This window comes from Panthera pardus, unplaced genomic scaffold (assembly GCF_024362965.1).
Source record: "Panthera pardus isolate Hobbes unplaced genomic scaffold, ASM2436296v1 HiC_scaffold_10, whole genome shotgun sequence".
NCBI lineage: Eukaryota > Metazoa > Chordata > Mammalia > Carnivora > Felidae > Panthera > Panthera pardus.
The window spans coordinates 11,699,086-11,711,423 of NW_026526655.1; the positions used below are offsets into that span (position 1 = coordinate 11,699,086).

A 12,338-nucleotide genomic window follows, 5' to 3' on the forward strand; every position below is an offset into this window, starting at 1 on the left:
GTGTCGCCTAGTGGATGAATCTTTGAATTACAGCCAAGCATTAAAAAAGCAGGAAGGGTGACGCTGAACTGTTCATTTTAATTATAAAAGTCTTAATCCATTCAGTACTCTCCAAGTTCATGTTTAGAATATATACCACACAAGGCGGTAGCCAAGGTCCTGGGTCGTAATAAAATGTGCACGGATCCCTGACCCCAAAAACCTTACCAGAAGACATCACCCCAAGCAGGTATTAATTAAAGTAACATGCGTGAAACAATAATGAAAAATAGGTGAAGAGTCTATTTAGCTGGTATTTTAGGGTGGACAGGAGAGTTCTTCCGAGAGTGAGATTGATCAGGACTGGGGTAAAAGAGACGCAGCAACTGAAGTCAGGGGACCTGGGTTCGAATCTCTGTTTCCCCAGGTGATAGTCAGTGGCCTCTGGTCACTGGCTTCATCTCTCTGAGCCTCAGCTTCCTTGTTTGGGAAACAGAAAAGTAGAAACAGGGCGACTTTTTTTTCTTTAAAAAAATTTGTTTTTAGTGTATTTAGAGAGACACAGAGAGCGTGCTTGTGAGGGGAGGAGCAGAGAGGGGGAGACCGCGAATCCCAAGCAGGTTCCGCACTGTCAGCACAGGGCCCCACGCGGGGCTTGAACCCACAAAACCGCGAGATCATGACCTGAGCTGAAACCGAGTCGGATGGATGCTTCACCAACTGAGTCACCCAGGCGCCCCCCATGGGTGACCTCATGGATGTAAGGATCCCAGGAGTCAGTGCCTGGAACAACTGCTCAGGGAATGGTAGCTGCGGCCATTGGTACCATCACCACCATCATGGTTTTGAGAAGGTAGAATAGGCACTGCCGATGGAGGAAGGCTGCCATTGCTTCAGGCAAATAGGAGGCACACGTGTGATTGGAGCAGAAGGAGGAGGGTTGGCTGGGGTGGAGGAAGGCCAACTGTTCCCATTGCAGAGGGTGATGAAAGCAGTGACACAGGCAAGAGAAGATCGCAGGGGAGTTGACAGTTGTATATGGATGTGGGTAGAAGCCTGGAATGAAGGAAGAGAGGGAGGCTGGTGCTTGGGTGACCCACATGAGATGACAAGACCACGGCAGCGGACGGATTCCTCTGCAGGGAGATGACAGTAAGACAGACACGTGAGATTCAAGTTAAGGGAGGTATGACAGCCTTGGCCAAGGGTGGACATGGAGAGCTGCATGGTGAGCTCACATGAAGGAACAAAGTTGCCACCTGATGGGTCTGGGGACAGGAGTGGAGCGCGGGGAAATGATGGGAATGATGAGCTGAGTTCTGACATGATGAGTGCGAATTAGCAGAGGAGGAAGGTTCAAGAAGGTGTCTAGAAAATGGTTGGACGTATAGGGTAGGTCTAGAAAATAGGACTTGAGAACGACAGAAATAGAGGTCTTTAATTAATTTGATGAATACTATTATTTCCTGAAGAAACTTTATAAAAGAACACAGAATACATTAAGATATGAAGTTTAAAAACAAGACAAGGCCTGAAGCAATGGGCCTGTCGCAGCAGGCACGGTGTGGGGATGGTTTAGTGCATGGGTCCTCCACTCTGCCAGGCTGAGGCAGTGGGAAGAGGAGAGGTTTGGGAGAGCCCCTGACTGATGCAGGTTTGAATGCAAACTCACTAGGTATGTGAGTCTGAGTAAGTTATACCCCTGAATAGACTTTTCTCATCTATACGGGGGATAATAATTCACGTTTCTCAGTGTTGGTGGCTGGATTAAATGAAGCAAGGTATGGAGAGTGGTGGGCACACAGTGATCACATGATGATCACTGGGCACTTTGATGATCACCTTCACGGTCTTAGAGACCAAGGGTGATTTGGAAACGTGTGTGTCATTAGTATAATAAAAGCACCTTTCATGTTCATTTATTAACTAATGAAGGAGGAAAGGAACAAACATTTATTTATACTTCTTTGCACTGATTGAACTTCTGGTTAGGCAGGAGCAGGAAGCTGTCACAGGGAAAATGTGACAGGATATGTATTTGCAGTCGTCTCTCTGAACTTATTTCTCCCAATTCTCATACTGCTAACATGACAGAGGGTTTCTTAGCTTTTTGTCATTCCCTAAAGGGTTTGGTCCCTGGCAGCGAACACATCCGGGGCAGCCCAAAAGGCTGAGTTGAAGATCTTGGTATTGGCCGTGTACATATTCTCCCGTCTGTTGGTGCGGTTCTACCAAGTTGTGAAATGAAAGTAATTTGATCTTAGCCCTGCTCAAGAGCCATGCCTGATACAGATGACTAACAAGTGACAGAATGCTAAAGGAATGCCCCAGCTCCAGAGGGTGGGGTGACTGTCCACTGTGATCACCTTCATCCTCTATTTGTACAGCTGGCCCGGGAGCCTACTGTTCTGTGGCCTCAGTCGGAGCACACATAGCACGTCTGATGACATGGTGTCAGCCTGGGCTTTGAGGAGGAAGAAGGGGATGGCTTGTGGCATCACACAGCATGCCAGAGTTTCCTCAGCTGGCAAGATGATTGTCATTTCTGGATTTGGTGCATCTTTTCTGATTTCATGGTCTCTGGCTGAAAGTTGTGAAACACAGAGGCAGTTCTGTGTACATAGAAGAAAGGAAGGAAGGAAGGGAGGAAGGAAGGAAGAAAGGCAGGCAGGGGGGAGGAAGGAAGGAGGGAAGGAAGGAAGGAGGGAAGGAAGGAAGAAAGAAAGGGATAGGAAAGGAAAGGGGAGAGAAAAGAGGAAAGAAAAAAGAAAAAGAAAGAAAGAAAGAAAGAAAGAAAGAAAGAAAGAAAGAAAGAAAGAAAGAAAGAAAGAAAGAAAAAGAAAGATCAGTAGATAGATCAGGGAAAACTACATCTGAAAATAAGGCATTCATTCCACTGGGCTTTTTTTTTTTTTTTTTTTTTTACTACCCTGAATCCACTGTATATCATGTTATTGTTCATGGTTGGAGGGTGCATAGTTAGGAAGAAAAGATTTCTTTAAAAAATTTTTTAAAGATGCCAAATTCTTTTGATTATTTAATGAATCTCTTGTTATAGAAGTGTCTCTTATGGGTTTGTTATTTAAGTCTGTTGATCCTGAAGTTAATTCCATTATAGCCTTATAAATAAGTAAGCCCAAATATTTACTTGTAAACATAGTTTTTTTTAACTGACCCCTTCTTTTATATGAAACAGTTTAAGGATATTGGAGTTATTCTCTATGTTGCTGTGGATAAATAATTTACTCAAATTGGATGAACTAGCAATGACTATTTCAGAGATTGGGGTTTGGAAAAATTTCATGAGTAGCTTTCTGATAGGTTTAATACTGTGGTACAAGGTTTGGTGTATTTCTTTAAAAAATTTACCCTATAAGGAATTACCTGTTAATATGAGAAAAAAAAAACAACAACACAGCACTCCATATAAAAACAAACCGCAGCTTTCCCCAGCATCTGTAAATAAGTAGGCATTTAATATTTTATGCTAGCTTTTCCACCTGCAAAGTAGAGGTTATTTTGCCGTTGAAATGAAGGCATGGCAAAACCCGTGTTCTATCTCAACAAGAAGATGTGAACATCGCTGTGTTTAGGGCCATTGCTCATGGTGTGGGGTTGTGTTTTGCTCACCTCAGTGTGGAAACATTGACTGTATCACTGTTCAAATTAGTTTATTATTTATTGCCTTTCCTACCATCAAAGTCTTGGGCACATAGACTGTGCCCCCAGAAGCTCATGGTCTAGCAGGTATGGGGTTAGGGGGATAAAGAGATGGTCACTATAGCAGGGGAGGGATGCTATTATAGGAGCATCTCGAGAGGCATCTAGTTCTGAAGGGCGGGGTGGGGGAGGGCAGGAGGTTGGGGAGTCCTTCCACGAGAGCACTAAAAGATGACCTTGGGAGTGGGAGGGACGGTTCTGAGACAGGATCAAGTCTGTGAAAGAACAGAGCTTTTTCAGAAATGGTGAGGAAATCAGTGTAACAGATGGGTAAGCGGGGGCGGGGGGGGGGGGGCACGGGGTCCAGAGTTTTAATAATGTAAATAACCATTCCTTGTTTTATTTTAAAAGCATTTTGGATGACACCTTCTCACATCAGGACCCATTTCTGTACTGAATGGAGTTTTATCATTCTCATGGCCATGTGAAACACTTCTACTCTTTCTTTTTTTTTTCTCCGCAAAGTTCCATTAGCTCACTGGATCCGGCCTTGCGTGTCTAGAATGAAGCACATTAAAGAGATTTATAGGCAGTTAATTGGCTGTCTCTTTCTCAGTTAATGTTTAAACATACATTTTTTTTTCTAAACGTTACATTATTGTAAAGTACAGCATTCACAAAAGATAATTTAGCAGGTTTTCTGTAAATTACCTATCAGATGAAAAGATGATTCCCAAACTTCATGAAAAGGCAGTTAATTTCTGAGTCTTATATTTAGGAAATCTTACCAAGTAAGAGTAATTAACACAGGTGAAAGAAAAGAAAGAAAGAAGAAAGAAAGAAAGAAAGAAAGAAAGAAAGAAAGAAAGGGAAACAGGTAGCTGAAGTCATTATTTATCTTTTAGATTGTTGTTTACAATTTGTGTAATATTTAAATTGATAAGTCCACAAAATACCCCCAAATGATTTGTGCCTATATAATTACATTTTATATTTTATTGTTGTCTTTTTAATAACACATATTTATACATTCAAGCTTCCTTGAAAATCCTAAGCTTTATCAGTATTTTTACGGATACTCAATAAATAGTTGTTATGATGATGAAAAAGCATGAAGAGAAGGGAAAGTTCAAATGAAGTAGGATTTTGATTTGTTAAGGTTAGGCAGATGGTAAAGGTTGTTGATAATGTTTGTTGAGTCCGTGACTTAATGATGAAAGAGAAATGGTAACTCATCTTTATTGTAAAGGTCACATTCGCTGTTGGTAAAGAACATATTGCCCTGGCTTGCATTTTCCCTGCTGAGACATGACAGAATGCTATCTTTGTATATCCTTCAAGAAATGTTCCTTTATAAACATATATTTCAAGAAAATGCCCATTTGTTTCTCTACAGGTGGGATCATATGACACACAGCTTGTTTTTCCCCCTTTGAACAATGAACTGTGTATAATGAGAGTAATCACAATAGTTTGCATTATGGTTCCAGGCACGATGCTATAAACACTTGCCCGTGCAGTATTCTTTTTATGTCCACTGGCCATTGACGGATAAAGAAGCTAAGGAACAGAGAGGCTAAGAAATGTGCCCTAGGTCACACAGCTAGTGTGGGCCTGGGCTTACAACACAGGAGGCTGACTGCAGAGCCTGGATGTTCAGTCACTGTGTCTTCCTCAGCAGCATCATGAGGATGATCTGTGTCCGCTCACAAAGCCCTGCTCGCTGTCTTTAATGTGCAGGCCTTACACGTTCCCCGCGGGCCTGTTCCAGCCGCCGGTCTCTGCACTCGTTGCGGGCTCTGGGAGAGCCCCAGGTACCCGCCTGGCAGCAGGCACCCGGCACCGTGGTCCCCCAGCGAGGAGGTGAACACCGCTGCTTCCTCGCTCTTGAGTGGGGTCGCTCTGAGGTGTGAGCTCTACCCTGACTCCGGGAGTGCCCGCTCTGGGGAGAGCTCGTGACCCACTGGTCATGTTACCGGAGTCGGGTTGTCGGGCCCAACAGTAGAAGCGAGGCTGGACCCCAAAACCAAAGGCACAGCCAAAGCTCTCTTGGGGCTGCAGCTTGAGTGAAAGGGACACAAAGCACCAACATAGACTGGCTGGGCCGGCCTCTGCGAGCAAAGAGATGGCCCTGCCTTCAGGGAGCAAGTTCTGGCTCGGGTTCTCACTCCAGGATGCAAATAAGGGCGGGGGGGGGGGGGGGGGGGGAATGCCTCGCCCTGATTGGTTGGAAGGGCTTCATTCTGATTGGTTGGAAGGAGCTCATCCTGATTGGTCGCTATTGGCAGGCAACTCAGGCCGCCCAGTGCTTTTGGAGCAGAGTCTTCAAGTACGCGGAGTCTCTGTTGTAATTCCGGGTTGGGTGCAGGGCTGCGTCCTGGTTCTGCTCGGTAAGAGAAGTGGTTTACCAATAACTGCTAACTGGAGCACCGGGATGGCTCAGTCGGTTAAGCTTCCTACTTCCGCTCAGGTCATGATCTCAGGGCTTGTGAGGTCGAGCCCTGTATTGGGCTCTGCACGGGTTTTTCTCTCTGCCCCTCACCGACTGGTGCTTTCTTAAATAAATTAAATAAATAAATAAGTAAAAACTTAAAAAATAAATAAAAACTATAAATAAATAAATAAATAAATAAATAAATAAATAAATAAATAAATAACAACTAACAGAAAGCGCCCCAGGTGCATGGTTTTCACCTGGGACTTGTTCCGATGGTCCCTAACTGTCTCAATGACTGGCTTGATTCCACACCCTGTTTTCCCATCTTCCCTTCTCTGTGTCACGTCCCTGCTTCCTTACCCTACCTCCTTCAAATCTCAAACAAACGGTTTGCATTGACTTCTTGCCCTATGCTTTGATTCTGAAGCACCCAGGCCAAGACAGGCTGCATAATGTTCCTTTTTTGAAGGTACCAAAGTCTATTCTATTGATCTCAGATGGGCGGATTTTTATAGGACTTCCAGTTTTTCTTACTATTGTAAATAATATTGTTGTGAATATTCTGGCATTATTGTCTTTAGATCAGGGCACCTGGGGCTCCTGCCTCCAAGACCTCTCCCATCGGTCCTGTGTCTGGGCCTGGCCAAGGCCAGCAGCATTGTCCAAGGTGGTACCCCACGTGTAGACCAGGACTGGCTGGATCCCACAGTGTGTTTCTTCCTTTGAGGTTGTTAAAAATGATTAAAGAAGCCAGTTTAGGTGATAGAAACAAACTTTATTTAACACTTCATGAAGCGGGCAGTCTTCCTTCCCAAGGATCCAGAGAACTGCAAAATGGGGCAGAAGACAGGAAGCTTTTATGGGATGAAGAATAAGGAAAAGGAAGAACAATGGAAAAAGAATAGAAAGCAGGGAAATAAGTAGAGACCCTGGAGTTGGCTTGGGGTGTGGGGATTGGCTGACTGGAGGTAGTGGGTGTCTGGTCCACATGAGCATTTACAGGGACCCAAAAGTTATCTGCTTCCTTTTGCTGACGTGGAACCCGGGCAGGGGGAGCGGCTCCATCTTGGGCCTCGAAAGTTGTTCCAACAGGGTGCACTTGGATCCTTTATCCCCTGTGGGGCTTACCTCATGAGGAGCTCAGGGGTTCATGCTTATGGGCTGGTCTGGGACCACATGGCTGGACCCTGGTCCAGCCTTGCCAGCTTGTGGGATTCCGTTCATGGGATCGCAGGGTCAGCAGAATAGTGCTGACACAGATTTCAGGTGACTCACTTTTTAAATAGATGAGGCTCTCTAAAATATATTTTCTCCTGGTCCCCACACATCTGAGGGGAAGTCCTATATTCTTGTATGTGGCCCTACTCACTCTTGGAGTTCAGCAGCAATAATTCAGAATTGCCCAGAGGTTTGAGATCTGATCTGAGCAGATATCTCCTGAAATCCATTCAGCTTTTCTCTCTGCATATCAAGACTTTCTTGTTCATTGAATGCATGAGCATGTTTGGTGGGGCAAGGGGCTACAACATGATTTTCCTTAAATCTGTGGAAAAATTTTAAGAAGCACAAGAAATTGCAGGTGAAAATCCTGACTTCAAGTGAATACTGAGAGTGTTTTCAAACTAATAAAATACAGCATGGGCTCTAAAATATTAGACAACATGGCTGAACACCTTGGACACCACAGTGCATGGTGTTATACAGGCAGATCATCTTGCATCAGTGAAAACCTTGTTGTAAACTTCTCATTATAAAGCTTCTTTTTATCTAATGTAAGGGTATTGTCTTCAGATTGTAAAGTCAGTTTTTTAAAAAAAACACATGGACTGCTCTTCCTGCTCACGGGTTCTGTCCCCGTGCTTTAATAAAATCACCTTTCTGCACCAGTAAAAAAAAATGCAGTGCCTGGGTGGCTCAGTCGATTAAGTGTCTGACTTTGGCTCAGGTCATGATCTCATGGTTCATGAGTTCGATGAGTTCAAGCCCCATGTCGGGCTCTGCACTGACAGTGAGGAGCCTGCTTGGGATTCTCTCCCCCCACCCCGTTCCTCCCCTGCTTGCACTCTCTCTCTCTCTCTCTCAAACTCAATAATAAAAATTTAAAAAAAAAATGAATCTAAGATATTCTCTGCCCACATCAAATTATAGACAGAGATTGAATGATGAGGCTAGAAGTGTCACTTAGAAATTCTGATTTCAGATTCTTAAGTTCAAATAGCCTCACTGTTCTTGTACATTGGCTATTTTATAAAAAGTAAATAAGTTTGCATATAGAAAATCATTTTATATGTCATAAAGATGTAGTTGATAGAATTGCCTTTTTCAGAGTCCAAAGGTCACTTTCCTAACCGTACAGGGCCCAGGTAGAATGTGTCCAAAGCGGCTGGGTGGTCAGGCTGGGAGCTTGGTGAAGGGATTTCCTAAGCCAAAGGCTGTGGTAGATGGTGGATGGGAGATTTAACTGGTGAGCAAATATCCCTGCCCTCATAGCGTTAATGTCTAACTGGAAAGGTGAACAATAAATGGATGGGCAAAGAGTTGAAAAATATGAAATGCTAAGAGGCCGAGAATGAAATGGACAGGCTAATGAGGGCGGCAGTGGACTGGAGATCCTCCTCGACTGGGCTAGGTGGGGGGAGGGCTAGAGGGTCAAGGAAGGCTGCTAAGGAGGTGGTAGTTTAGGGGAGATCCAAGTCCTGTGGAAATGTAGAGAAGGAGCAGTCCAGAGGGAAAGCCAAGCCAAGGAAGAGCCGCAGGGCTGGCTGGGAAGTCATGAGTGTGGGGTGCCAGGTAATTAGGGCCATACCCTAGAAAGTCTGGAGGGAGTCCAAGGTTTACTTTACAGGCAGTGGGAAGGCAAGGAAGGTTTTTAAAAAGTGGGGCAGCGCCACGGTCTGATTTCTGTTTCCATGTCACTCTGGTTGTGCTGTGGAGAGAGGCATGGGGGAAGGGAAGAGGAAGCAAGAGAGCAATTTAGGAGCTCTCTGGTGGCAGACAGGGGGACTGTGAAGAAGTGAGTTCCAGATCTGTTTTGGAAGTGAAATGATAACCGTTAATCATAGATTCAGTGTAGGTGTGACAGAAAGAAGACTGTCAAGGATGACTCCAGGATTCTGGCTGGGATTTAATAAGGTAGTTGGGGAAGGTTGAAAGAGGATTGCATTTTGGAGGAAAGGCAAGAATTCCATTTCAGATTTTTTTGTTCTTTTAAGCCGGAGGTACCATTATATCCAAGAAGGTGTCAAGGAGGCATCTGGATATGCTCGTCCATCTGGAAGTTAAAGTTAGAAAAGTCTGTGCTGAGACATATAAGTGGGGCTATTCGAACCCATGATATTTACAATTTCAGTCCTAGGGAGAACCATGGGTGTAGGGACTATGGAGAGAGACAAGGGGGCCTGGGACAGAGAAGGGAGCAATATCACGGGGGTGGGGGGCAGCGCATGCGGTCCTCCAAGCTCAGTCTTCCTACTCCAGATCAAAGAGCTGTGAGCCTCACAACTGCTTCTAGTGGGCGGTGACTCAATGTCCATTCAGTGCATCAGGTCATCTAAATGCAATGGGGGACAGGCAACAAGGGAGAAGGTTTCTCATCTTTGTACTGGAAATGTTCCCACTGTGGGTTCAGGGGGAAGAGCTGAGCTCACGAAACATCTTCACCTAAAATAAGAGGCGACCTTTTCATTCATGGAAAGTCAGATTGCATAAATATAAGTTGACATGGACAGCCTCCTTCCAAATTAAGAATAGATATTAGGTAAAAGAGGCTAAAAGAAGAAAGGTTTTTCACTAAAGGGGCAGAACAATCATTCACCATATGAAATTTTTAAAAAGATCTGGCAGATTTCTCTACTCTTAATTTGTGCCACTAACACAATGGTAATGAGACTTTGATTTCTTTTCTTGCTTTGTTTTGCAAGTTGCTTGCTTTGCTAAAAAGCTCAAGATTTATAACTGTCACTGACAGAATAAAAATAGTACAAGAACTGTGATTAGTTTGTGTGTGTGTGTGTGTGTGTGTGTGTGTGTGTGTGTGTGTGTACACATGGGATAATTAAAATGTATTGTATGGCTTAAATTCAGATAGAAAAAGGCAATGTTCCTCTTTCTTATTTTTGTAATTAATTGATCATTTGTGCTTTTATTGTTAGAATTTGCTCAAACTCTAATATTCCAGTCTTCTGTTAGCTCACGTGAACATGCGTTTGTGTTGGAAAATGCTACTTAAAAATCAGCCATCCCTCTGCCTTTTAAACCTTCCTTCTTAGGGTCAACCAGGACTCCCAGGGCCACAGGGTCCTATTGGACCCCTGGGACTGCCAGGACCCATTGGAATTCCAGGAGAGAAAGGGATGAGAGGTGACAGCGGCCCTCCTGGAGCAGCCGGTGACAAAGGTGATAAGGTAAGCCTTCTCTTAAGTGAGGGACTCTTACTAACCGCTTACTGGCACTACTGTGCCAGGTTTTTTATAATCACAAGTACTGTCTACTAGCACCTTATAATAAATTAAGTTTGAACTCCTCTTCCATAATCAGCCCTCATTCCCTGACTCCTTTCCAGAGGAGCATGCCTTTCTAGACTTCTCTATGCACTTAAATACCCGAGTGCACCCAATGAAGGGTTGTATTCTTTCATGGCTTTTTAAAAACGTAAATGACATATTTGTTGTGCTAAGCTTTTCTTTTTTGTACTCAGCCATATGGCTTACAGGTCATTCCTTATCAATTTGTGTAGATCAAACTTATTTTCTTAAAAATACTGCACAGTATGTCTTAATATAGATAAAACTATGGTTTATTCCCGGTTGATGTAAATTTGAGGTCCTGTCCCAACTTTGTGTCATGCTAGTGTGCAGAAACAATCCTGTAAATCGCCTACACTTGCATTTAATAGTTTATTTCTCTAGAATAGACAGACTCCGGGAAGTTGAATTTCCAGCTTATAGGGTATTGAACATTTTCTTTGAATTGATGGTGCTAAGTTGGCTTCCTAAGTACAAAAAGAAAAGTACAAAAGGTTGGTTTTTTAATTGTTGGCATTTAAATTCATTAATGCAAAAAAATAAGTGACAATGACTGCTAAGAGTCTTTTAAAAAATTATGTCATTATTTATGTTTTCAAGTAAATCCATATGTTAATCTAATGCTTTGATACCTCTTATATCTTTGTTTTGTTTTCTGGGATTTTAGGGTCCAACTGGTGTTCCTGGATTTCCAGGTTTGGATGGCATACCTGTACGTATCCCTAAATTTTCTCCATTTTTTTAAAAAAAGAGCTCATCAAAACCCTTAAAATCACATATATTTATATGGCAAACTCTTCTTTATTTTCTTTTGATAGTACAAGGAAAGGTGCTTGCATTCCAGTTTTGTGTGATAACTTTGGGACTAAAAGACTTTACTTGGAAAGTAAGGTTTTCAAACAGATTCGAGGAAAACATTCCACAATATAAGCTATATATACCTGCCATATTCTGGAAATAAATGTATACTCACAGTGCAAGTTTTTACTTGCTGGTTAGTTTTGACAGTAGAAGTGGGCTTAAAACTCTCATTTCTAATATGGAAATGAAATGAAAGAAGGAAGAGTTATTTCAGAAGCTTTATAATCCATTAGAGAGTATTTGTAAAGATTTTAAGGAAGGTGATCTCCTAAATTTCTTAGAATACTCTAAACTAAATTAATTTCAACTGGGCTGTATTAAAATGTGTCTGTATATTTTTACTCTGCTACACAGTACTTGTGGGTGGGAAGGAAGTTTCTACAAATTAAATAACACGTGAGTCACAAATGCCTTAATTTGGGTACCCACATTGTGTAAACTTTGTGTTGCAGTATTCTTGCAGAAACACTTCACTTACAATCTTGTTTTTTTACAGGGGCACCCGGGGCCTCCTGGACCCAGAGGCAAGCCTGGCATGCATGGGTACAATGGCTCGAGAGGTGATCCAGGGCTCCCAGGAGAAAGAGGAGTTCCTGGCCCAAGAGGCCCCCCAGTAAGACCTCCCACAGCTCATCCTAAAGGGAATCTTAAGTGAAGGGCTCTACAGTGGGCACATGCTTGATGTGGAGCTAAAATTCGTGCCTGTTGAAACTGTGTGAAGCAGGGACTGTCTGTATAGGCCAATCAGATGCTCAGGGAAGACAGTTGCTGTAACTTACCGCAAAAGCCTGAAGTTTCTCCCACTGGAAGCGAGGTCAGGACTTTTCTAGGAGGGATTAACTTTGAAATCTGCATGTCCTTCGTAGGAGCTTGATAAA

General features: G+C 43.2%; 1 protein-coding gene across 6 annotated transcripts in view; it reads left to right on the forward strand.

Moving 5' to 3' along the window:
- The window catches only part of COL4A4 (collagen type IV alpha 4 chain), a 131,602-nt gene that overhangs the window by 34,864 nt on the left and 84,400 nt on the right, over positions 1 to 12,338 (forward strand). For all 6 annotated transcript variants that reach the window (XM_053904232.1, XM_053904233.1, XM_053904231.1 and 3 more), the window contains 3 exons: positions 10,345 to 10,479; positions 11,267 to 11,311; positions 11,957 to 12,073. In XM_053904232.1, coding sequence (XP_053760207.1) covers positions 10,345 to 10,479; positions 11,267 to 11,311; positions 11,957 to 12,073 — 297 coding nt within the window. The remainder of the gene's footprint in view (positions 1 to 10,344; positions 10,480 to 11,266; positions 11,312 to 11,956; positions 12,074 to 12,338) is intronic.